At 36.4% G+C, this 27749-nt stretch overlaps 1 protein-coding gene across 2 annotated transcripts; it reads right to left on the bottom strand.

The window, feature by feature from the left end:
- Positions 1–202: 202 nt before the first annotated feature.
- Positions 203–27749, bottom strand: LOC140156990 (uncharacterized). Of its 2 annotated transcripts, XR_011859618.1 has the most exons (9): positions 27410–27749; positions 11593–11710; positions 7020–7053; positions 6483–6591; positions 5575–5732; positions 4675–4896; positions 3164–3325; positions 1296–1987; positions 203–1225 (listed from the first exon to the last, which is right to left on the bottom strand). XR_011859618.1 is itself a non-coding variant. In XM_072180044.1 (8 exons), the coding sequence occupies exons 2-8, from the start codon at positions 11677–11679 to the stop codon at positions 1569–1571; spliced, it is 1191 nt and encodes a 396-aa protein (XP_072036145.1). In that variant the 5' UTR covers positions 11680–11710; positions 27410–27749; the 3' UTR covers positions 203–1568. The 2 variants fall into 2 exon arrangements, 1 of the variants encoding a protein (XP_072036145.1); XM_072180044.1 differs by having other exon boundaries at positions 203–1987.

Below are 27749 nucleotides of genomic sequence, written 5' to 3'. Positions count from 1 at the left end.
GTTTTGAAGCAACATGACCTCTCATTATGTATCTGTTCTTTGAATATCTGACAAAATGTGCATATTTCAGTATATAGGGGAATAAGGGTGGTGGTGGGGTCTGAAGACCCACTTCAATTATTTTTTAAAGTGCATATTTCTTCAAGTGGGGTCAAGTGGAACACCTTTTGGCCATGGCCGATTTGAAATAAAAACCTTCCCTATTTATGACCCGCCCTAATGGATATACATACGTAAATTAAGAAATAAATATTGGGATTCAAGCGATGTACTACTTTAATTTTTGAAAAATATCCTCCAAACGGCAAAAATGTGGTGTTTTTTTTACAGAAATCCTTAAACATGGGTCCCGTTGCGCTGTGTTTTTATTCTTTATCTTATTTTTGTTACAACCGGAACGTGTACATATCGTCCGTTGTATTTTATTGAAATAATTTTGATGGGGCACATGTACCCTAGGCACCTTCAAATAGCGTTTTGCGCCTCGGATCAGGCTCAGATGATCATATGGATGCATTCGCCCTCCCCCCTCCAATTCTTCCGGAGCCTCTGATACGTCATTTCAGCAAATAGCAGCGCATAGGGGAAACAGGCATGAAATACAGCTATTTAAAAATAATATTAAAATCAATACAATGGACAAAAATAACGTACAAAATATATAAGTAACATGATAAATATACAAAATACAGTAAGATTTATGCGCGTAAATATAAATAGCATAATATGTTTTGATCAGCGACTGAGTGAGTTGGCACTTTTTTTTTTCAAATTGGTGAACCAAATCTTAACCACATTCATGCGTATCTCAACGCTAATGCGAGCCAAAAATAATTGACTAACTACACATCCCAGCAAACACAAAAATGTTTCTAAAACGTTATAAACGTGTTTGCGTTTTGTTCACGTCCAAACGTTTCAATAAGTAAATGTTAGGTCATAATAAAGGCCATGAAAACGTGTTGAAACATTTTAAACATGTTGTCAAAATGTTATTGCAAAATATATTTTGCAAGCATTTTTTCAAAATATTTGTCAACATTATGTTAGAATGTTTTGGAAGTTATCAAAATTGTTTTTGAATATAATTAAAACCTTTTACACCCTTTATGCCCGACGACATTAAATGTTTTTTGTAAAAGTTAAGTTTTATGTTTGCCGGGATGCTACCCCTTTGACGCTACGCCACTACGAGTCCTGGGGTTCGATCATGTCCAAAGCTTATCTCTTCATCAGATATGCATGTTTATTTGTCTAGGGTGCTATACCGTAAAACCTCGTCTACAAGCATAGGCCTATTATAGTGGTTTCGATGAAAGCTAAATCAATCCAGACACCGTCCATCGACAAAATTATAACATTATAGAGTTAATTGAGCAAATAAATCACCGATAGGCCTTTGCAAGCATATACAAACAAGTAGGCTACTATTACAAGACCAATCTATTGTATTGGCATATATTTATGACTGTTTCGTATTAATTTAGCTTTTTCATCAAAAACACTCTATATGCTTGTATACGAGGTTTTACGGTAGTATGGCTTGTGATGGTCAGATGCGGTATTATCTAGGTGTTAAAGATGCATGTATTATAGTGATTGATCGTCTTAGGGGTAGCTATGAGATACCCGTTGTTGTCATCACAGGTTGACATATAGTTTGGCGGCTCATCATCAATATAGCGAGGTGGTGGAGGAGGTGGTGGATCAGTAGCTGTATCATAAGGGTTGGCATACGGGTTGCAATTGGCTTTCACATATTCCGTTTCTGTTGGATCCGTTGCTGTATCATAAGGATTGGCATACGGGTTGCAGTTGGCTTCATATGCCGTTTCTTCAACACGTTTGCCTGGAACAGGTGGTAATGGCCCTCTACCTAGGTCAGGAGCTCTACCAAATCCATAATCATTTTCGCCGGGGCTCTCTGACATGTATTCTGCCTGTGTGCTGCTTCTACGTGGTGCCGTTGGAGAGGGTTGATAACGTTCTATGGGTTGCAAATAAATATTTTATTAGTGATTTAATTTCTGTATGAAACTCAGATGGCGAAGACACTGTTGATTGGCAATTTCGTGAAGAAGAACAAACCGCCATTGACCACAACGACCTCATCCCAATGGTGCTTGTGCTCAATAAAAACAATCAAAGTGCAAAATTTGACCTCAAGTTGCAGAGTATGAGTTTTTGAACCCAAACTTTCAAAGGTAATTGAATGAATGTACGTGTATGGACCACGGACCATCCCCCTGGCAAAATATTGTTGGATTTATCCACCCCATCCCCAGGGATCTACGTCTATGTTTTTAACACTGATTGCTCCTCTTCAGGTGATTAAAGAAAACATCTCAAGTCCTGCGATCCTTAGACTTGATACCTTAGGGCGAAGCCAAGCGGACAGTCTAAGTGGGAAAGTTTAGACATTGTTTTTTATCTTATCTTTTGATGTAATGATGATTATACATAAAAGTATATGAAGTGCTCTTTTATGAATGTTAGGGAAAGAAGGATGAAGAATAAAGAAAGAAGATGAACAAAGAAGTTGTTGGTGTGGGATTCGAACCCGAGACCCTTCACATGCCAAGCACTAGCTCGCCCGCCAGCAGCTATTGGTGTTTCGCTGGCCCGGCCAACGAATCCGTGTATATGACTTAGGGTGATTGTGCCATGTCATCACATCACGTCGGATGCATGCATGCGAAGTGGCTTTCAGCTGTAGCATTTTGTAGTAGGCTACACAGTGTATATATAACTATAGTAGGTCCTACAACAGATTTCTTTAAAAAAGTAACACCGTTTTGAGAAAAGTGCCAAATTTGATTTTTTTTTTCGTCTACCATAACAACCACTCTGCATAACAACTAACCCTAAATTTCCAAATTGATGAAAACTGCATATTTATGTTCTAAAGAAACTAGCAACGATTTTTTCAATGAGGACCCAGATATATTGGAAAAGATGTCAATTTTTAATTGTTTTTTGGCCCATATTTTCAAAACGAAGAAAAATTAGGACTCCTTGCATCATTGCCTTTCTGAAAATGTATACCTTTATGTACTTATCATTTAAAGATACAACTTCTTAACTATCACAACAGGCGCAAAAGTTTCCACAATTTCAGAAGATACATGTAATACTGTAGCGTAGGCTTACCCCGGACGCTTACCTGAAGTTTGCGGTGGCTGAAGTGAAACCTGGTCGGATAAAGAAGAATTGCGACGTCCTGATTTGGACCCTGATTTGGCCGCTAGCCGGTCAATAACGTCTTTAGCTCGCTTCGCATCTCCTGTAGCAGGCATCCGTAATTGAACCTCGAGATATGCTAAAGCTGAAAAAGAATTGGTTTTTTTTTTCAGTGATTTATATTCTTCGCTATATACTTCACTGGATGATGACAGTGGTTGACGGTTTAAGAATTTATGCGAAATGTTTTTGTTTCTTCAAAAATGCTACCGGTTCATCATAAGAGAGTTTTGTCTTTGCCAATTGTGTTGACCGCGTTTATGCTCAGAATTAGTAGTACTATAACCATGCTAACTTAGAACTCATTCCACTTAGCATGCTTATTTTTCAATGGAAGGGATGTGACAGATTCAATTTTATTCATCTACTGCTGACGCTGCGTATGAAATTCTGCCTGATCCAAATCTAATCGGTAATGAACGGTCCCTTAAGAAATGTAAGTCTGAGAGATGACATTGCCTCATTTCATTGAGTCTTAGTTTTGGTTTTGGTCACGTGGTTCCCTATTATCCTGCCTAACCTCTTGACTCACAAGATATTGATATCTTTGTTCTTTATCATTTGTTAAAAACTTAAAAGTTGTATCAAGGAGATTCGGTTTTCATTTCAGTTTCTTATAAAATGGTGTGAAGAAGAAATCATTTGGTTTGAAGTTACCTGATCTAAATTATATAAAAGAAATGTTTAAGTTTCGCAGAGCAATATTCACGAGGAGAGAAATCGAGCATGTCGATCTACATTGAAAAACGTGGTTTAGAAAACTGAATAAGCTATGGCTATTTTAGCTGTGAAAAAATATGGACCATCGAAATATTTGCATTCGACATTACAAAAGGGGCGATTCGGGTGTTATAAACAAAGTCGATTCATGTCCTTAATCCCATGTACCAGAATCGATGGAAGGCCATTATATGACTTCCAATATAAGCTAATGACTTTTACTGAAGCAATTTTTACTGGAAAAAAATGAGAAGATACAGGGGAAAGAGAGTGTGTTTGTGGGGTGGGGGAATGTGTGGGGAGGTAAGGACAGGGAGAAAGAGAAACAAATGGGAGAGAGCATTGGACGTGAAAAAGGGAAGGGGGAGGAGAACTCGAGACAGAGGAGATATTGAATCTTGGGGAAGAGAGGAGGAGGCAAGGAGACACTTAAGAGGAGGTTATATAGGTGGGGACAGGGGTGCTTAGGTAAGAGGTATGGGTTGTGCTTACCGGGGATAATAATCTAATTCCCAATCAAATCACCACCATTCACGTTTATGTTTCATAAAAACAAAGCCCTCACCCCACCCCACCCACCCCTCAATACACGCGCATGTATATGATTTCAGACAACTACCTATCCTTTTTTGGAATAGAATAACTAGCATGTAACAACCTGAGCGTCACAGCAACAAGAAGTCCATTATTTTAAGGTGTTTTTTTTTTCATTACCTCCGAGATCCTGTTTACTAGGATCTTCGATGTAGAGGAACAAGACGTTGCCATGGGCTTTACAGTCTTTTACGTTGACCAAATCCCAGTAGTCGCAACACTTCAAAGGAGGGATCGTCATCGCCAGTCCTACCCGGTGCTGGGTAAGATACAGCGTCAAAGAAACAGCCGCACCATCGGTTTGACCACTGACACCACGAAGTGGATTCACTGCCCAGTTTTCTGAGAAAAAAAATCATTATCAAGGAGAATGATACCTTCTTGCAGATGTATTGTGTTCCAATTGGTATATAAACACAATCCCACACTAGCTCTTCAACACCCCCACATGACAATGACATGCAAACATACATCCCCACACACCCCTACATACCCACACACAGAACGAAAAAAAAAACTCGGTATATTACGTTACAGGCGACTTTAAAAAATCTGCCAATTCTCAAAATGTCGGTACTATAATAACTCATTTCACTTTGAGGTAGTGCCCCTAGCTAAACACGCGCAACAGTCCATAAGTATCTACATATTGCCTTTGTCTATAAGGTTACTTTGCAGGGCATCTCCATAATATAGCACCCTTGAAACCGAGAGCAGGAACCCCAATAACTCATTCCACTTCTAAGGCAAGTGGTAATGCCCATATGGCCTACGCATCACCTCTGTCCGGTGAAAATGACTTTATGGTAACTTCATATAGCATAATGTTTATCATAGTCTTTATCTATAAAAAGGTGCCACCTGGGCTGCCACAAAATGGTGTGCAAAAACTCGTTTCTCTCTTCTTTGCACCCTCCTTTGGCTGGCCAGCTATTGTTTGCCCCCCCCCCCACCCCCTCGAAAAACCACCGTTACCCAGTGCACCTCTCGTAGATCAATGACTAAAATGTGTCAACATACCCATCGAAAACCTTTTTTTCATGGCGTCATACCACTCATCGATCGGTGTGATCTCATCATCTTTTTTAACGTCTTTCTCTGGTAAATTTTGGAAAATGATCGTTGTTCGTTTCAGTATGATGGCCCAGTACATGGTTTGTATGTCGTTTTTCTTGTTGCTAAAGATATAAAATTTAAAAACAAAATTAAACAATAGTTAAAAGTGTTGATTAAAGGGCATGTCTATTGCAAAAACAAGTTTATCTCTATTCGAAGAGAATAATTATTACATTACAAGTTGACTTGTTGCAATTTTTTATGCGTATTTCTCCTGAAAAAGGAGAAATTGTGTGGGTAAAGTTCAGCCTCGTACGTGTTCTTTCCCCGCTTGAAGCGTACGTGTTCTCCCCCCGTTTGGCTGATGACGTAGGTAAATGAAGCGGACACTATATCATGCTCTCATCATAAAATCACAATCACTTTGACAAGTTTGACATTAGCAACAATGAGTTGTACTATCATTTACCATAACAATGCTGCATAACAATATGCAGACTAATTGTTCTCATTTCGGAAACAAAGCCACACAGTATTGTTACTATGCGTTTGTAATGTTTCATCCAACTGAAACTATAGCATTGCAATATACAGAGAAATCAGATACATGAGTTTGTGGACTTAACACGGTTTATATGCTAGTCTCAGATGAAATTCTTAGCTCAAATTATGTATTTATTTTTAGGCCTAATATTTCTCATGATATTGATATGCATATTTAACGAAAATGTCAAAATGGGGTAAGAAGTACAAAGTGGTCTAAAAATCTTAAATATTAGGGAGCCAGTTTGTTAAGGAGGGGGCAACTTCGCACAAGGGACAGTTGTCCCCCTTGCCCCCTGGCTATACACCGCGCCAGTGCATACACATACCTGTAAATTCCACCCTTCTCCGTTCCAATGTAGGTCGCCTTTGAGACGACTTGAATTTCAACTGTGTGCTTCTCCTTTTTTGTCTTATATATTTTCAGTTGAAAGTGACCTGAAAAAATAATGAACAAGTGCAGATGAAGAACGTTCACTCAAACACGCTCATCTCTTTAGGCACCACATCGAATTTGGTCCTATAGAACTATCGGTGCCCGGTTACGTACCGATGACCCTTTCTATTAGGCCTATATACCCTATAGTAATGTAATAAAGTGTATCAATGATGTGCCCACGTACGTGTGCTGCTATCTTTCTACCCTGGACATTGAACAAGTATACCTTCAACAGGCTCTGTTCCAGTATCAATGTAAAAGTAGAAGTATAAAATAGTTTCTATGCCAGGAGTGTCCGTATCTCTAAAAATAATTCGCTGTTTTTGCCGAAGCTCAAGGGTTATGATTTTATGGAGAATTATGTTCACTCCATAATACCGGGAGTTTAAAGATTTTTTTTTTAAAGTACACAATAAAAAGAACCTACCATCATCTGGATTTCCAAGGAACAATACCCATCGCTGTAAACAAAGAATACCATAACATTACATTTGTGAATGATCTCAATCAGCCATGTAGATAAACATTTATAATAAAATGAATTAATAATCTGTTCATATTTTTGAAAACTAAGTTATTACGTTCATCAGAAATACATCATCAGGCGGACAAGGATGTAAACCAGAGAGGTGGTTTAAAGGAGGGTGTAGGAGGCCATACATGACCGGCCCGCGGAAGGAACCTTCGCACAATAGGGTACTATACGCGCCGCAACCCGGGGCCACAACCTCTCCGAGATATACGACGCAGCGATCAAAAAATGTCTCGATGTCTCCTGTGACGTCATTCCAGCCATTCCACAGGTCAATAGTTCAGTGTCTGATCAAGCAGCCTGATGATGCATCTCGGATGAGACGTGACACCGTAGCTATCGAAAATAGTAAGTCCAGATGAACAGATTTGCAAATAATGTTTGATCATATACCATTACGTTGTGTCTGCCTTAACAAACTATGATTTCAAAACTGAAAATCCCCTTGATGTTCCATATCTGTCAGTGATATGATCACATTACGGCCAGGATTAATAGTCATAGCCAGATGCAGTACACGACCCATGGGATATAGACAAATAGGAATTAGAAGAAATTACACATCTGGATTTATTCATCTGGATTTTACGTCACCAAAAATTCGTTTATTATAATTTTAATCGAATGGGAATAGATTAAATAACGCAGATATGTTACATCGAATATTCTACATCCAGGGTCCTTAGTTGGTGGACTGTGAGTTGGTGTGCTCACAAGCCAGGAAAGTCATTTCTATAATTATTATGAGACCTGGGAATCAGGTCAGATAAGGTCAGACAGCTCAATGATTATTGTATACCTGAATTGTGCAGTCATGCAGTTCCTTCCTAGATAGTGACTTTTACCTGAAGCATTTTGGTTGTCATAATAATTATGTGTCTATGATTATGATGATATGTCGTATTATTAATATTATGTTTACAGTATGATGGCACGGTAAATGGAAGTCCCCGTTATTATGGTAAAGACGCAGATATAGCCCAGAGATACAAATATTGAATGTTTATTTAAATTGTTTATGAGTACAATAATAATTATACGAATATTTTCATGAGGTGGAAGGAAAATGGACTTGTCAGTTGTCACTCGAGCGAAGTACAATAGTCTTTTTGCTAAAAATAATAAATATCAATTCGTTAGCTAGCTGCATTCCATAGCGATATAGTGATTTTTTGTCATTTTTTTAAAAATGGGCACAAGCCACATATGTTTTAAACATGTTAAATGACAAACAGACTGACATGACTACTCAACTGGACGAAAATCAACCTGCAGAATAAGCTGGATTCAGGAGCAATTTCTCCACAATTGACCACTTAACTGGCAGTGAATCAACTTGTTGACAAATCTAGGGAATACACTAGCTGCCCTAATGTGCCTTGCTTAAATTGTGGATTATGAAAAAGCTTTTGATGCAGTGGAAACAAAAATGCAGTCATCCAAGCACTGGCAAAAACCAAGGTATAAACACAATCTACATTAAGACCATCCAGGAAATATGTACCAATGCCACAGCTATACTAAGACTTCATAAGGAGAGTAAACCAATTTTCATCAAAAGGGGAGTTCGTCAGGGAGATACCATGTCACCCAAGATGTTTATGGCAACCCTAAAAGAAATCGTCAAGAGATTGAACTGTATTATAATAAACGCATAAATGGAAATGGAAAGCAATTAAACTATCTAACGTTTGCAGAAGACATTGTGGTCATATCTGGAGATGCAAACATGTCTAAAATAAAAGGTCACGTTCAACATGTATGCAGATATCAAACAAGGAAATCAAAATTGAAAGTGAAACACTGAAACATGTATCCAAATACACATACCTATAAGAGATTTGGCCAGATGGGAACCAGTCGCAGGAAATAAAGAAAAAACACAAGCAGGAATCAGGATGTACATCAGCAGATACAAAGACATACGGAAGTGAAACATGGACATTGAACGAAGATATGAATAGGAAACTTCATATACACAAAGAAGTATGGAAATGCTGGGATATATACCCAGCAAACACAAAAACGTTTTAAAAACGTTTTAAATAAGTTATATTTTGGCTTTTGGTTTAGGTCAAAACGTTTTAATAACATTAAAATGTCGGGTTATATAAAGGTCATGATCACGTTTTAAAACGTTTTGTATGAAAACACACTACAACAATATTTTTAAATGTTTTCAAAAAATGTTATTGTAAACTATTTTTACAAACATTTTTGCCAAATATTGTGTCAATACTTAAATAACATTATGTTAAGATGTTTGAACCCAGCAAACACAGAAATGTTCTTAAAATATTTTTTTCAAAACCTTTTAATAACATTTAAATGTCGGGTTATATAAAGGTCATGAAAACGTTTTTAAAACGTTATTGAAAATATTTTGGGCAAACATTTTTCGCAAAATATTTTTCAACTAAAATAACATTCTGTTTAGAATGTTTTGTATCAAGTTTTCAAGAATGTTTTTGGAATGTTATTAAAACGTTTTTATACCCTTTATATAGCCCGATATTTAAACGTTTTCTGTAAAACATTTTTGTTTGCTGAGCAGTAGATTATCAAAAATGTTTTTAAGGTTTATAAAACGTTTTATACTCTTAATATACCCTTTATATAACCCGACATTTAAACGTTTTTGACAACCTTTTATAACCTTTTGCGAATGATGTCGAAAACGTTTTGTGTTTGCTGGGTAAGGAGAGACCGGAACAAGAACATCTGGATCAGGGAACAAACAAGAGTAAAGGATGCAGTAAACACATCTTTAAATTGAGGGCTGGACATCTGGCAATGTCTGGGCAGGTAACAAGCTATAACAGATGAAAGATGACGTCAGCTCACAACAGAGTCGCAACCGTTATATGGGGGCAAGAAAAAGACTCCAGCTAGATGGAGAGATGAGTTAATTGGTCAGCTACTTAGGAACAGCAGCTTGGCCTGGACAGGAAGTGTAAGAGCCATGAGAAATTGGCAGAATTTGGGAGATACCTGTGCCCAGCTGCTGCAGCAGTGGGATGATACGGGCTGATGATAATGATGTTTATGATGATAATACCAGGGGCGGATTTAGGGGGGCGCAGCTTAAACTTAAAATACAAAAAATGAAAGAAATTTTAAAAAATGAACAAATTCGGCAATGAACAGCAAACAATGGGCCAAAACCGTAGAGTTTTTGAGGGGGTAACCCCCTTAACACCATTTTTTCGTCGTCGCCCAAAAGGCGCCCCCTCTATCAAAAATTCCTGGATCCGACCCTGAATATAAATAATAAACTGCTTTTATTCGAGGTTCTGGTCAAACCTTTGGTCCCTTAACTCGGTAAGCTTAATAGTACTAATATCCTTATTAGGGATGCATAGTACTATTGATCTCACCTTGGTCTCATAGTTTTAACCAGACTGGTTAAAACTATGAGCCCAAATGAGATCAATAATACTATTTAAATTATGTATTTGTATGCAATTTACCTACAACCTCTATCCCAGCGTCAAAGTTTGGCGCCAGAATTAAATTGCACGTCAGACTCCTATTTTCACTGCGTCGCTACGTTCTAAAAATATTTAAAGCTTTCCGTAATAGTAAAGGACTTCATTCCGAACATGATTTTGGAATGTTGGATCAATGAAGAATGGATCAACGAAGAATGGTAAGTTTATACCGCGCATTCATTTGAATTGAGATAAATGAATAATTGGCACCATTAGCTCATACATATGGAAGAGGTGGAATAAAACAAATACTACTTGGTTTATATTGGGGAAATGGGTCGAACTATTTCCCTCGATACTGTTATGGGCCTATCACCCTCACCCTCCGGGTTCTACCAGATTGGCAATTGAAGAAAAACTTTGCATCTGCCAACCAATAACTTGTCCTAGGCTCATATGAGGGGTCAATCCGTGGATCATAACGGGATATTCTAATTGAAATCCACACGGTGTGTGAATTTTGGCTATACCTGAATGAGCACTTCCCTGAGCTGGAATAAATAAAATAAATAAATTTTGGATTTATAAAGCGCCTTTCTCCAGATCTTAGAGGAATCAAAGCGCTGTAATTTCGCTGCAATGGTAAATCATCACAATCAGATCGCATCAGATATCAACTAGGTTGCTGCCGAACGGCGCACACCTATCCGCATTTTAGATTGTAACATCCACCAATTATCTGTGCAGCTCCCCAAATTCCATTGGGTGAAGGAAGTTTTTGATAACCAAACAACTAATCACCGATTTTTGCAATACAGGAGGAAAACCTGCGAGAGCGAGCATGGAATCGGGACAAACCAAGTGCACATGAGTCCTTGGGCCGCACCGGGGCTTGAACCCGGGACCTCAGTGGTGAAATCTATATCCCCAATGTGGGAGATTTAGGTCATGTCTTCCATAAGGGGTGTCTCGATTTCAACTGGTAAGCCCATTGGCGCTGGCATGGCCCGAACCCCGGGTACGAACAGTCTACGAACCTTTTTCAACTTTCCATTCTCCATTCGTTGGTTGAGATGTCCTTCTGCAAACCTAAGAAGTTTCTCGTCTTCGTCTCTTTTGGGCATGATGGCTCTGCTAGCTGATTATCCAAAGGATCTGAAATATATAGTGATAATTTTATTAATATTACTCAATATTGTCACTGAAGGGTTATTAATGGTCAAAAGTTGCAACTTCAGGTTGTATCAAAATGAATGGTACTCATCAGCATCGATGATTTATGGATAAGACTGGCTCATCAAAATGCAACATAAGATCCACCCATTTTTGTTAGATTAATGTAATAAAAGGTTATGAACAATGTAAATTCTGGCCACCAAGATGGTCCTAAGTATATGTTGCATTTGAAGGAAACGGGCTTTTCACAAAACATTAAAGGCACATTCCACTCGACCCAACTCATAATGCAGTACCAGTCAGTACATTAAAATCTGTCTGCTGCCATCTATTTATACACTCTCATTACCAGTATGCATAATTAATGACAGCCACACAGCTGGAGATGCAAGTGTGAACTCAGCATGAGAAGATGGTGCTAATGCTCTGGCCATCATAATCTGTCAATCTGGAAGTAGTCAGGAAGTAATCAACCAATCAAAATCTGTATTCCCTGATGAAACTTTTTGATTGACAGATATGGGTGTTAAAGATTAGGTCCAAAAGCATGCAAGGTCAAAAGTCACTATGAGCTCATGCATGTCATGTGTACACTTTGGGGTTGGGCAGGAAAGAAAATATACAGTACATAAAATGTTTTTAATAAGCTTTAATAGACTGCACAAGGTCTGATGATGGCTATTTATCTTCAAGGATCAGTTTGGGAAAACTGTGACTTTCCCTGAATGAAAGAGGCAGAATGGATAAGGGGCGCACCATTAGATTTCCAGGGGGGGGCATGGGAGATTTTTGAAAAAAAAAAAAACTTTGCCCACAAGTGAGAAAAAAAAAAAAACTTTGCCCACTAGTGAGAAGAAAAAAAAAAAATTTTGCCTCAATGAAAAAAAAAATTTCACCCACCCAACTTTGTATACAAATGTACATTAAAATTGAAAAAAAATAACTTCGCCGCCGAAGGCCCTCTTGGAGGCAAAAAAAAAAAAATTCCGCCGCCTTCGGCGGCGAAAAAAAAAAATCTGCCTGACCCAAACTCCCATGCCCCCCCTGAGAATCTAATGGTGCGTCCCTAAATGTTCATCATTCGAAGACTGAAACTGCTTTGTTTGTTTTTTAATCCTAAAATGGTCAAACAAGTCCTAAGTCCTGCACAACAATGTATCACATATGTGAATTGAAATAAAAAGGCCTACATGACTGTATTCTACTCAGTGATCAAGCAAGCAAAATTTTAAAATTGAAATTATCACTCAATTCATTAGGCCACTATAATTATTGTAGGTATGCCTATATTTTTTGTCTCAACATCTTTCAGTTCTAAGGCTTATAATTTTAATGCCAATTATGTGTAATCCTCCCATGTACCATAATGTACATGCAACTAAATCCTCTCATGTACCGTATGTAGGCTACATGCAACTCAACAAATTTTCTCAGGTTGATGAATTTATATATTCATTGTACATAAAAACTTTTTCATAACCATGACAGATATTGGAACACATACCGGTATAGATCTGTGATCTGTAAATACTAATATTTATAAAATGAAGCAATATGCAGGGTCCATGTATAAATGTAGTATGCTTGAAAATTAAAAACCCATGGCCATCACCATGGGCCATCATCATCACCTTGACCATCATGATCAACATGTATTTGTAGGTACTATCCACTTCTTGATAATTTGATCACAAAAGTGGAAATTTTCACAGAACATGTAATTGTCATGCTTTTCACCATAGATGATCTATGTTTTCAAGCTCAATACAGCTGCCGTGAAAATAAAATGTATGCAAATAATGATATGTTCTTAACCAAGGGCACACTACTCAGGAATCAACAAGGTCAGTTGGTGTGAAAAATTACACACATGAACCACTAAAAAATTCCCTTTAAAAGGGAAAGCCAGCCTCAATGTAGAAGAGGTCTTGTAATTAGTTTTGGTCAATGTGAAAGGCATTTTTAGGATCACGCTTACATCTACATGACAGTCCACCAAACCATCAACGATGAGAACATGCACACTGAAACAGCAGAAAACATTAATTCCTAATCTCATGTCAACTCTTTTAATTCATTACATGTACTCCAAATTGTTCTGGTCTGTTTGTTTTGTTGTTGTTGTTGTTGTTGTTGTCGTTGGTTTTTTTTGTCTTTTCAGCTTTTTACCCACGATATCTCAATTTCCAATTTTGTAATACCAGAACTTACGAACTCAATATCTTCGCTTAGGAATGTCCGATTTCACTGCTTTCGATATATACACTGCCGGTTTGAGTTAACTTACATGTACATTTTATTTTAAAATAACTTAATTAATTCGCAATGTATAGTTTAAGCCTAGGGGAGAGCGGGGAGTGTTCGCCCTATTTTTTTCTGACCAGCCTAGCGATGTCAATTTTAAGGTTAGGGATGACCTGATTAGCCCATGTGAAAGCCCTATGTCTTAGCTATATACGGCCACAATCCCAGAACTATAGGCCTTACAATAGCAACAGGATAGAGCAAACAAAAAAGTTTTGCAAAGTGGCGAACTTGCCCCATATTGGGGCAGGTTCGCCCATATGGTGGGGTAAGTTCACCCTAATCACAAAAAAGGTTTAAACATTGCATAACAATAACATATTCAATGCAAACATTTAGCAAGAGTATACAGGGCATTCATTCTCTTCTGGGGAGTCCCTAAATTTGTTGCAGGGGTCGGCAGGGTAACATGTAGGGGTCCAAAGTGAGCTTAAACGTATCATGTTTACAACTTCGGGGAGATTATGGATTAGGACATAAGTGGTGGTATGAGTAATACTGATACCACATAACTATAAAAAACATGCTTTTCAGTAGTTTTACCTTGTTTAATGGTATAATTATCAATATTTTGCATAATACGCTGATGGGGCAGGTCCGCCCTCCAGTTTGGGGTAAGTCCGCCCGGGGAAGATATAGGGCGAACATGCCCCATCCTCAAAAGGGCGAACGTGCCCCTTGTGCATATTTTTGTTTTTTCTTCAGGGTATGCAAAATACAAATCGAATAAGGAGTTTATAACTGCATTAAATCTTTGACAAATCCCATATGTTCCCAATACAGATTTCCATTAAAACCATCTGTATTTATGTAGGTATCAATGATAATACAACGAATGCAAGAAAAAATTACGTTTTGGTGTGATTTTTTTGTTTTGGCTGCAGTTCGATGAACACGTCCCTATATGTCGCGTAGCTAATGTGAGAAGTTTATAATGACCTATGTCACCTAATTTTGCCATCACCAAATTCCCCGATAGCCGTAGTGCTGAGAAACAAGGGGTGGGCGAACCTGCCCCTAGGGCGAACACTCCCCGCTCTCCCCTACTATATTATAATAGATAGTGGCCAGCACATTTATAAAGGACTGGTTACTCACTACAATCTTCACTCTTAAACTGTGTTTTTCTTAATGTGCTGATCATGTTGATTGCTAGTCGGAAACTCCTGCGAAGCTATGGACATGGCATCTTACATACTCCATTCTATAACAGTCTGCCTAGTGCCTTGTGTGTTTTCTCTTCAATCATTTTGTTGAATGTAATTTTATGAATCAAATAGTTATGTGTCATTTTATTTATAATAAAGAAGTTATTAAATTAATAAAGTAAGACAATTTATTTATCTATAAGTGCATGTCAAATGGGGTACATTGTTCAATACTATATGCATAAATTATGCCCATATTATAGCTAGGCCCTAAAACTTTATTTTGCATCGGATTTTTCCCGTTGAAAAGACAAAACTGATGTTTATGATAGCAACCATTTCATCAATAACATTTTGAGTCATTTTATCCATAAAACGACACAGGATATGATAGATAACTACTTTCACATCAATATGGTCCATATGATCACAGATTGTTGAGAATCTGTGATATGATCCGGGGATATGATGAAGATTTTGATTCTATAGATCTGTTATCAACATGATATCACGCTGTTCAGTGGTCAAGGAGTAAGGACCCCGGTCAAGGACACTGATATGACATCATCTATAGGTGATGTCAGATTTTCTTCTGCTGACCATATGATGCTATATATATTAACTATTATTGTTACATTTAGGCCTTTAAACTTTTAAAGTCATAATTAATTAGTTCAAACATAACTTTGGTAATACTCACTCGTTTTCGTTCGTTGAAACGGCAAAACATACTTACTTTTCCTAACAAATCGAATTAAAATATTTTTTTAAAATTTAACCACAAAAAAAAAAAAAATCATTCCAATACCACTAAAATATAATCTCTTGAGTAAACTGACCCCAAACCTGAAACAGGTACCAGCCCCGAATGGGCTGGCGAAAAGGCCATAGAACATGTATGTGGTAGGCCTACATATCAGCATGATCAGTGCAGTTAGAGGAAATGAAGAAATTGAATCATAAATATCATTATGTGTTACATTTCAGTCTTTTGAATCCAGACCAGTTCTGAAAACCTTTACAACATTTCAGTCTTTTGAAGCCAGACCAGTTCTGAAAATTGTTTTTTTTTCCCTCAAAACCCCTAGCCCCTATTCCTGCATATACTCACCGTTTCTTATGCATTTTACATGCAATTTAATATGGTGCGCTTGCCGGGGTGGGGGCCCGGGGTGGGGGGTGGATATAGGTGTAGGGCTGTCACTTTCGTAAAAAGGGCCCGGGCAAAATGGGGGAATTCGGTGAGAGCAAAATGTACAAAATATGGGGTCATTGGGTGAGAGCATGATTTTTGGCATTCAGTGAGAGTAAAATATGGGGTCATTGGGAGAGAACATGACCTTTTTTACATGGAACCTTTGCGTGGCAGCACCACATCTAGGCCTATATGGCTTCAGATTTCTTTGTTTTTCAAAATAAGTAGATCTACTACAGTACTAGTAACAAAATCACTGATATAAAATAAAAGTTCAAATTGAACTTGTAAGGGTCTTTGGATGACAGATCAAATGGAAAAAATAGGGGGGTCTTTGGGTGACGGAGCATGTGTTCGTAAACAATAATATGTGACACGATCTGGTCCATGGGGGCCAAAGGGAGGCATTTTTGAAAATGGAGTTACTGTAATTATTGCATTATTATACATACAATAGGCTATCATTTACTGAAAACACTAAAGGTCTAACATACTTGGTTCAAAGTTATGAAGTTTTTTGATACCTATATTTCCTTATGTATTTTATTGTGTTTTTACTCCATATGTTTACCTTTATCTCAGTTTCAAATTTGCCACCTTTGGCCCCCATGGACCAGATTGTGTCATATGGTGTCTTAGGGTGACAGCAACGCTGAAAAAGGGGGGTCTTAATAACAGCCCTACATACGCGTCACCCCCAAAGTGGGAGTCAGTGCCCCCGCTCCCCGGGCACTGGAAACATCTGGCTTTTATAATGTTTATTTACAGAACATTAGGGACCGTTCACAAACACTTGTAAGGGGGGATCGATGCAAAAAAATTTCATCACAAATTTTTTTGCCCCCCCCCTTTACAGACCTCAGAAATTTCAGCCCCCCCTTTTTGACATGAAAATTATGGGTCAACCCCATATAGAAAAGCATATAAACTCAATTTTTCCTGGGAAAATTTGTGGTCATTTTTTTCAGGGCCCCCCTTAGGAGGGTCAAAAAATTTCAGGGCCCCCTTTTTGCATCAGGCCCCCCCCTTACGAGTGTTTGTGAATGGTTCCTAATAGTTGGCTTAGCAAAAATATAGTGACAAAATTACAACACATAGAACAATACACATTATAAATCATGCGTAACTCTCAAAAGCAAAAACTGGAATCAACTAATATAAAAATGTCCTAAAAAGAGGATGCTATGATTACGACACCAGCAATTTTAGCAAACGCTGTTGAATTTGAAGTAGGCCTACCCAATGATATGTACACTGATGATGACGCTCCAGAACCGAGGGGGTGCCCCCAATAATTTTGGTGGCTATGGAAAAGTACCATTCCGCAAAAATAATAATTTGGGCCAGGCACCATTGTTCCCCCCTCACAATATTTAAAATCTTATGGAGCCTCTGCTTTGGCAAGGTAAAAATAGAGGTGTGTGTAAGAGATAAATAAAAAACTTGATTTTTATGACCAGCCTATACTATAATACTAAGTTTCCTCATGTTTCTAAACTATTCTATAGAAGAAAAAAAACCTTGTTCTATGGGCCCGACCGACCCAGAATTTGTATTTTGGAGATTTAAAAAAAATCCTAAAATCATGTAAAACAGCCATTTTGAGCAATGTATAGGCCTATTAATTTTGAATGAAAGTGTTTAGTAAACAAACATGTTTGTAACAAATCTTCAGATTTTTTTCAGATTTTGGTGAAATCTTAGGGTAATTTTAGCCTGCAGGAAAAAACCCGTCTGGCCGACCAAACTTACTTTCAAAATCAAAGGTCCGTCCACCCGTAGACTTGCCATAGTCGAGTTTTGATAAATAAAAATATGCTATTATTAATCATGATGAACACATCCTGTTGGAACTCAAAATTATAGGCCTACTGATGTGTATTATAATTAATAGTAAAATGGTCATAAAGAGTTACAGTAAAAGTAGAGTAGGCCTATAGGCCCTACTTATAATATTGAATGCAACATATCTTACACAATGGCTCACTAAATACTGAACAATTATCATGATTATGATTTTGGCCCGGGGATTTTGGAAGCTACCAGTTTATTGATCGCGCAAGCCAAAAATCCTGGGAAGCTAACAAACAGAGGGAGTCAAATCTATCAATTGAACACAAATTAATACAAATCTGTAATAGCTAGAGTATGCAAAATGGGCAAGTGGACTACGGACAAGTCTGGTCCGCCCGTAGAACAGGGTATAAATAAAACTGGGGTTGGTACAATTTGTGACCCTACTTCTTCATGTTCTTATACCCGACTTTTCATACCACCCATAAAACTGACTAGTAGGCCTACTACTAGCACTAGTAGTAGTAACATGCATAGGGCCGGGGGGCAGTGGCGTAGTCAAGTGGGCAAAGGGGACAGCTTCCCCCCTGTGAGAAGTTTTGCCCCCTGGCCATCCTGATATGTTAGATTTTTAGTACTTTTTGTACTTTTTAGCCCATTTCTGACCATTTTCGTCAAAAGTTTGCTTGCCCCCTCTTTGCACATGGACCCTCTGAATAAGACCAAACTTTTTTTCTGAATTGTTTATAATAATACTTTGGCATAAAATAGGCTTGCCTAAATGACCAATTATGACAAAATTAAAAACAGTGAAATAATTATGATAGGGCCATTCATCGATTATAATTGACTGCGGGGTAAACGTTTTCAAGACAATTTTCTTTTTTGGAGGGGGTCGATCTAGGATACAGGCCTATAATAGGGTCTATATATCTTTTAGGATATAGGCCCCAGTGTTCAATATAATATCAACATCAAACATATAGAATTCATTCAAAATGTTATGATATGACACAATAAATTAAAATTATCTTGAGAAGTGGATATATTAAATTTGAGCAGTGAATTTTTATGAAAATCTAGTCTTTCAGATATTAAAGAAAGAATACAAACAATATTTAACTCATTTTTAATATTAAACATGCTAGTGGCTAGAATACTTTGCTAGGTCAACTCCAGGGCTGGTCAACTCCAGACAAAGTTGTAACATTATACCCACCACACAGTAAGAAATCTTAATCTCATATAATATCCCATCATGCATGCATTAGGAATTTAAACTTATTCTGCATAAATGTAAATTTACACCATCTGCCACCTGAAGGTCACCTGAATCAATTTGCATTGTGGGATATGGTGCAATAAAATCCCTGTCTAGCTGGTGAGTATCTCTAAAATCTGTCCTTGGCTCCTCAAATTACTAGCTATGTAGCCAACCCCAGTCAGAACTGTTGGTTCACTGCATCCATCTGCTACACCACATGATGAATCATACAAAAATAAACTGGGCTTCAGCGAAAGTTTCTGTGGCTAGCTCCTCCCATCAACAACTATACCGTGTGTTATTAAGGGCGTAAACCACCAAATAACTTCTCCATTGAAAAGCACGTAAAAATCAACTTTTTCAAACGGCGTTTTCTACCAGGCGTGACAATATTTGTCACTTTTTACGTCATCCCTGTATTAATTAAGGACTGAAATTTTATTTAAGCTTCAATTTTGGGGAACTTTATAGAATCAGTTTTTTATTAAAAAATGTTGAAAAGCGACGCCGCTATTTCAATACCAAAACTAGCATTAAAACTTGTTCCGTTAGCAGTAATTCGGACAGGGCCTACTTTTCTTGTGAAATCGATTTGTATAATTTCATATCTATTTTAGTCATTAATAGGCTAGCATCTTTCATTTAAATCAGAACATGTCAACCTCACGAAGAACATGGTCCCTAAGGACACCACGTTGTCTCCAGTAGCCATATACGTTTAACCGGAACTCATCACCATTGCACCTTTCGCGCAGTGATTTAGTGTAATACGCCCTTAAACTGGCTGTTGAAGTTTGGTACTATCATGACTATGTAAGCCCGCCCATTGTTAGCACGCCATCACATGGTGAAAAATATACAATCTGTCAGACTAGGATCAAGGACATTTCAGATGGAGTTGCACACTGTGTTTGGATGCACAGTGCACGCAGGATCACTCAAAGTCGGAAATTTTAAACATTATTTTGTATTGTATCTTTAAAAGTAATGATGATAAGTACATAAAAGTATACATTTTCAGGAAGGAAATGATGCAAGGAATCCAATTAGCACGGCAGATTTATGCAAAAATGAGCAGTTTTTGCGAACATTTGGTCCATTTGTTGAAAAAATTAATGAACAAAAGATCATTGAAGTTATACTGTTGTTTTCGCATCCTATTAAATTAAGGTTGGTCTTAAAGTAGGGGGGTGTGATAATTCAAAATTTTTCTGGGGCCCCCCTGAGAATATGTAGTAGACCCTCCTAAACAAGAATATAACAATCAAAATTAAATTTGAGAAGGGTAACCCCCTGTACATACCCTCTGAAAGTTTTTAAATAGGTTGCCGAAGTTATGAAAAGCAAAATACTAGCTCATCAAATGTAATTATTTTCATTGCTTGCTGAATACTATATCAAAATTAACATTTTTAAATTGTTTCCAATTACCATGGTTACTTTGTCATGAATAGCGGGAAACAATTAGGGCCCTTTGGACAGATCAAGCTCCAAATATGACAACTTCACATGTGTGAGACCTGGATAGGCGGGAAATGCAGTTACAATAATCCGGAATAGTGAATTCGCAGCTTCATTGAATTCACTCATAGACACGTTTCCTTTTGATGTCAAATTGCTGAGATAGAGCTTTAATGTTTTAGTATAGGCTTCTGCAGGAAGCTTTTTTGTGATCCTTGAAGCCTGAAAAGGTCAATATTTTTTGGAAGTGATAATGAGGTGTCCCAAGCATCAGCATCAAGATTGTGAACAGTGCTCTAGCTCTATCCAGCTTCTTTATATCCATTTGAAAAAGAGCATTCATATTTCCTTTCTGCTCCTCCTCAGAAACAAATTGCAATGCTGGTTCATTCACATTCAGAAGGGTCTCAGGGTCAGCTGTAAGAAGATCTTGATATAGACATTGGAAGGATGGGATTTGGAATATATTGGAAGACAACAAGATGCAGCCCGGCAAAGCTCCTACACAGTACAAGACTTTCAAAAAGCAAATGTCATAAAACATAATAATTTGATAAAACATCTCACAATGCATGCTAAACATGTTTAACTTCTGCAAGAACATTGCTTCATTTTCTGTTTTGATGGTATAAAGTAATGGCACATGTCAGAGTTAGTATGTTAGACTGCTCTTTCTTCAAGCTCACTGACTAATAATCATGATAATATTCTGCTTTCGCGCCATGTAAACTTAAAATTATCTGGCCTTATTTGGTCGAAATCATAATATCAATAATGCAATCAATGACTTGTTCTGTCGTGCTTGAGCTGGAAGATGTGGTAGCATTCACTAAAAATCTAGAATAAATCTTATCCCTGCCAATGTTATCTCAGCCCAATGTCTAGTCAGAATTCTGTTGAACATCAGCGGTGGATGTTCAATAGGCCTAGCTTTTAATAGCGTTCCGATTGCAGCTTCTCGCCACAAACTCTTCGACACCAAAGTTGTGAACTGTCTGATTGGACGATCCGATGTTATGTCATGATGCAGTCATGTCTACAGTAGAATTCATCTCGACCTTTGCAGGACTTAAGCGCGCTTCAGACTCCGTATTGTACGTACAATATTGTATGTACAATACTTTTCGTGAAGTCAAAAAGTATTACACGTGCAATAAATAGTATGTACCGGGAAAATATATATTTTGCTACAATCATTGGTTGCTTAATTGATACGGAGTTGCCAAATTTCTAAGAGTGGTAAATTTAGTGAGTGTTCGTGCACGGAATGATGAACATCTTTTATGTCTTCTTGTATTCAACTGTACTTAATATTAAAAGGCCTATTAATACTAATAATATTAATAATATTAAAATTGTAATAATAATATAAATGGCACATTCAGTTTTTATTTATTTATTTATAGATTTATTTATTTAGGCCTATTTGTTTATTTATTTATTTATTTATTTATTTATTTATTTATTTATTTATTTATTTATTTATTTATTTATTTATTTATTTATTTATTTATTTATTGGTTGATTGATTGGTTGATTGATTGATTGATTACTGATTGATTAATTGATAGCGATTCATTTATACCGACATTTAGTCATATATTGATTTAGTCAGTTTCTTAAGTATTATTTGTAGGCCTATGTATTTATTCTGGTTTTGATTTGATTGATACCGATATTTTTATTGTTTTTAAAGTTTTGGCATATAACATTATACATAATAACACGTTGTGTTATGAATTTGCAACAGCTTTTTACATGTTGATATCGTTGAGGCATGTTATGATGGTGTATGTTATAGACCTACTTATGATCATCCCAATACATCCATAAACGTGTTAATGTGAAACGAGATTACTTGAAATATATATTTCAGAGTTGAAAGAGTTTCAACGATACGAACATATTTCTGAAATATGTCTCTCTGATTGGTTGATTGTCAAGAGGATTACGGCATCCTCAAAGCCTCATGCTGTAATTCTCTAATCGATATCTATTATATATAGGACCGATCTTTTGAAATCCATACAACCGTGTCATATGAAATAGTCTCGGATCATAGTTTGTGGACCGATACAACGTTGATACGTCAGATTTCGGAATTGTATTAAAAATAGGCACAAATCACATTGAACAGGTTGAATGGTGGCAAAAGTAGATAAAATAACTATGGGTCGAATCTACATTAATCAGTGTCCTGGGCCAGGATAACATTTAGGACTCCTTCGCATTCTAAAACAATACTTTGAACCGGAACTTTGAACACCAAAATGTCCTTGCTTTCATTTTCTCATTTAATTTGTTTTAATTGTAATTAATTTCTTTATCCACTGGCTCTGTGGTAAATCCGGTATTGCCAAATATTTATCGTCCATTACCCGTGTTAATCTATTTATTTATTAAAATGCACCATCTATTAAATTCCTGTAATACAACATAGGCCTAGTGTATTTGATAACAAATTTGTTTTTATTTTTGATTGGAATTTGGGTGCCATTACACGATTTCATATTATATAAAATATGTTTGGGCACGGCGGAATTAGTATATGATTAAAATAGACATACTCTTAGGCCCCCTTTTTTAATGTTTGTACATTATTAATATTAATATTTATGTACAAAATGCAAACGAATGTATATATATTTTATTGTTTTGTAAACATTAAATTTGATGTTTACTCATAATTATGTCTGGAAAGTCAGGGAAAAACTAAGGAGTATCGGTATTTAGTTTCCTGGGAAAGTGGATCAGATGAGCAGTGATTAAAAACATTCACCCTAAATCTTTATTTGATTTTTATTTTTTATGAATTTATTAGGCCTACTGGTAAAGTGCAGAAAAAACCTCCAAACGCACTCTAGGATTTTTCATCAGCAGCAGTAGAAATTTATCTTGCATAGATTTTCTGGTGTCCTCGCTTGGATTTAGCAAACAATGAACCGCCAGGGTTATAGCGCGTTATTTAATCTGATTCAACTAGTCGTGGCACGTATATTTATTGCACGTGCAATAATTTTTGACGTCACGAAAAGTATTGTACATACAATATTGTACGTACAATATGGAGTCTGAAGCTAGCCTTAACCCCATTAAAAGCTATTAAACCAAGATAACACTCATTGAAACAGCTCAACTGATTAAATCGGATCTTCTCTGGTTGTGCACAAGTGTCTGTTTTCATGTGCGATATCGCAATAAAGCTGGTGTTCATAGCTTCAGTTGGGTAACCGATTATAAAGGAAACGAAAGGAAACAATGGTATGTGTACCTTTGTTCACGAAATGAGACAATGGCGTGCTTTTTGTAAACCAGCATTCTTGAAAATGAGCAACATAATGATTGTTGACTTAAGGGGGTACTACACCCCTGCCAAATTTTGTGCCTATTTTTGCATTTTTCTCAAAAATTATAGCGCATTGGTGACAAATAAGATATGTATATTATAGGGGCAAGGACTACAACTACTGCACTGGAAATTTTATTTCAACACAGACAACAGTTCTGGAGTTACAGTCAAAAATGAGGAAAACCAATATTTGATCAATAAATCAATAACTACTTGCCTTGAGTTGCTGAATTTTCAGTGCAGTAGTTGTAGTCCTTGCCCTATAATATACATATATCTTACTTGTCACCAATGCGCTATAATTTTTGAGAAAAATGCAAAAATAGGCACAAAATTGGCCAGGGTGTAATACTTCTTAACACGGTTTGGAAATAATGTCTTCATATTTTTGGTGTTATCTGTCGTTTACATGTCCTTCCTAAAACACAAAAGTGCGACCCTCTCCAAACACCTAAATTAGCTAAAAATTTAGGACATGTTACAAAACTATATTGTCTAGAATTTTAGAAGAGTACTTTTAATATTGGCCGGTTATTTTTCACACAGCGACGTTAACTAGGCAATGTACTATTACCTTTAACATTAACTAAAACACCAAAGTACGAATATTTCCAAACATATAAATTAGCTAAAAATTTAGGACATGTTAAAAAACTATATTGTCTAGAACTTTAGAAGAGTACTTTTAATATTGGCCGGTTATTTTGCACACAGCGACGCTAACTAGTCATATCCCCATACTTTTTACGTAGGGCTATTTGTAGAGGTCACGCGTCAATGGGAAAGAGCACTGTGTATTGTGTATAGGAAAACGGACAGTAACTGCAGTATGTTACGTTATTCTGATGTAGCGCGGGTTACCTTAAAGGCATATTCGGTGATTCTAGCAATCCTCTTTATAAATGTTGTAAATCAGTTTATTTTCAAAAATACCCTTACTCCCAACATTTCAAGTCATTCCAATTTGTATTTTCAAATTAGACACAATTTAATTAATGTGCATCTGCAATGCTCCTAAGAACACTACCAGTATGTGAAATAAAATATCACACCCGATAATATTATTTTTATGCAAAAGTTGCTATAATTTCCAAACAATTCAACCTAAACCCTTTTGGAAAAATGTGAAACTTACAAAAAAGAGCTTAGCCACTATTTGATGCATAAAATTTAGATTTTGCCACCACCCAGACTTTGGAGCGCTGAATATGGCTTTAATTGATCCATTAACCAATCAATTTATTAATTAATTGATTACTCATCGATCAGTCAACTTGCAAAACCATAGACAATTAGCTGCTAGTACTAATAAATCCCAAATCACAGTAGTAAATTGCTTGATATAGGCCTACATACACGAACAACACCAATTTATGTCGTCTGCTGCCTGAAACCTGCCGAATTCGGAAACCTTGTCATCAAAACTTTCAAGGGGCATGTACAGGGGGGTTATGCAATCTTTTATATTCTTGATTTGTATTGGGGATACCATATTTTGAAGGGGCCTCACATTAAAAAGTCAAATTTTGCAAAATAACACACCCCCTACTTAAAGCCTTAAGGGAAGGGGTATGAACGTTTGGACAGTATTTATTGTGGGACATTAGAGCACATCAGACATATCGAATTGCATTCTGAATACGAAGAATGGCCTTCTGATATCAAATAATTTTGATTTTTGAAATTCGCAATGTAATACACATTTTATGGCAAATCATTAAAATTGATATTTTGATATTTAACAGTACTCAAAGTAAACTTTATAAATCTGATGATTTCTACCTAAAGTGTATGTAGGTGGGATGAAAAGCCGACGATCAATTGAAAATTTTGACCTTTCGTATTGAAGATATGGATTTTTTTCCCAAAACACCAAAAAAAATTAGGTCTTTTTGGGAAAAAAATCCATATCTTCAATATGAAAGGTCAAAATTTTCAATTGATCGTCGGCTTTTTCAACCAGCTACATACACTTTAAGACTATCATTAAATTTATAAAATTTACTTCGAGGACTGTTATATCTCAAAATGTGAAAAATATCAAATTGTAATAATTTGTCATAACATTTGTATTATATCGTGAATTTCATAAAATGAAAATTATTTGATATCAGAAAGACATTCTTCGTATTCAGAATGCAATTCGATAGGTCTGATGTGCTCTCATGTCCCACAAAAAATGCGGTTGAAACGCTCAAAACGCTCATTCCAGTTCCCTTAATGTACGATTTCCGTCAAATTTTGATTTTGTTCAAAATGTTGAAATAATATTAGTATAACTGACGGGAAGGGTTGATGTCCATTTTAGGTTGAAATAACAAGGTAAACTGAAAGAAACCCCACTGGTTATTTTGGCCATATAACATGCAGTTCTATGGGAGGACATATTATCATAATTCTTTGGCAAACAAATTTGGCCGATTCCATTTAGGTGCAAGTTGGGACATGTGTAAACATTACAAATATGCAAAACAATCAGGTTTGAAAAAAAACACAATTTCATATTAAAAGATCGTACATTGTGGCTTTAACCCTGGAATTGTGGAAACTTCTGCCCCATAACTGCTAAGTTGATGGTCTAAAATATATAAAAGTATATATATTTAGAATGGCATAAGACTTGACGAATTCATCTGTGAGGTTTACAGTTTGGGAGAAAATTTCTCAAACCGTTTTTGTTTTGTTTTTTGGCCCAATTTTTTTTCGGATAACATAAGAAAAAAATTATTCAGTAAAAAATATTTTATTATTTTTTAAAAACTAGATATAAATATCTAGGATCCGGGTTTTTTATTATTATTAATTATTATTATTATTATTCTATTTTATTTTATTTTGATCAACTTTACCAAAAATATTCAAAATTTGGGTTAAAATCAGGCTTTTGTATGATTTTTTTTGCAAAATTGAGCATCTTTTAACCACTTTTGGTAACATTTTCTTGAAGTTGGTGACGTTTAATTTAGGCCTGATATTCAGCTATAAAACTATGTAAATACATAACGCTCAGCTCATAACCAATTTAACATGTTTAATATGGACTACTCAGAAATACAGCAGAATTGAGCGCTTTTATTCAAATTGAGAATAATAGTATGTATTTTTTAAAGAAAAAGCATTCATTTTGTGTGTACCAATACTAATACAATAATATCATACTTACACAAGACTATACAGGTGAAAAATCTTCACTCAGATCCGGCTACAGAGCTACAGGTCACGGCGTATTTACAATGCCTTCTCTCGTATAGAAAAATACAACTTGCAATACTACTTGTATTGCAATTTTTTGCAGCGCAAGAATAATATTTCCAAAGTTACAAAAATAATCACCAGTAGTACACTGGACTATACTATAAACTATGGATTACTTGTAAACTAAGGAATCCTGATTGATAAAACAAAGCATGTTCGATGATATTTGAAATATTTAATTGTAATGATGACGCCATGTGAACGAATTGCAACCAGTCATGGATCGGAATTTGGTAGGTTACCTGTAA

Source organism: Amphiura filiformis, chromosome 7 (genome assembly GCF_039555335.1).
Source record: "Amphiura filiformis chromosome 7, Afil_fr2py, whole genome shotgun sequence".
NCBI lineage: Eukaryota > Metazoa > Echinodermata > Ophiuroidea > Amphilepidida > Amphiuridae > Amphiura > Amphiura filiformis.
Note: the sequence above shows the minus strand (reverse complement) of the source record. Positions and strands in the feature narration are given on the sequence as shown.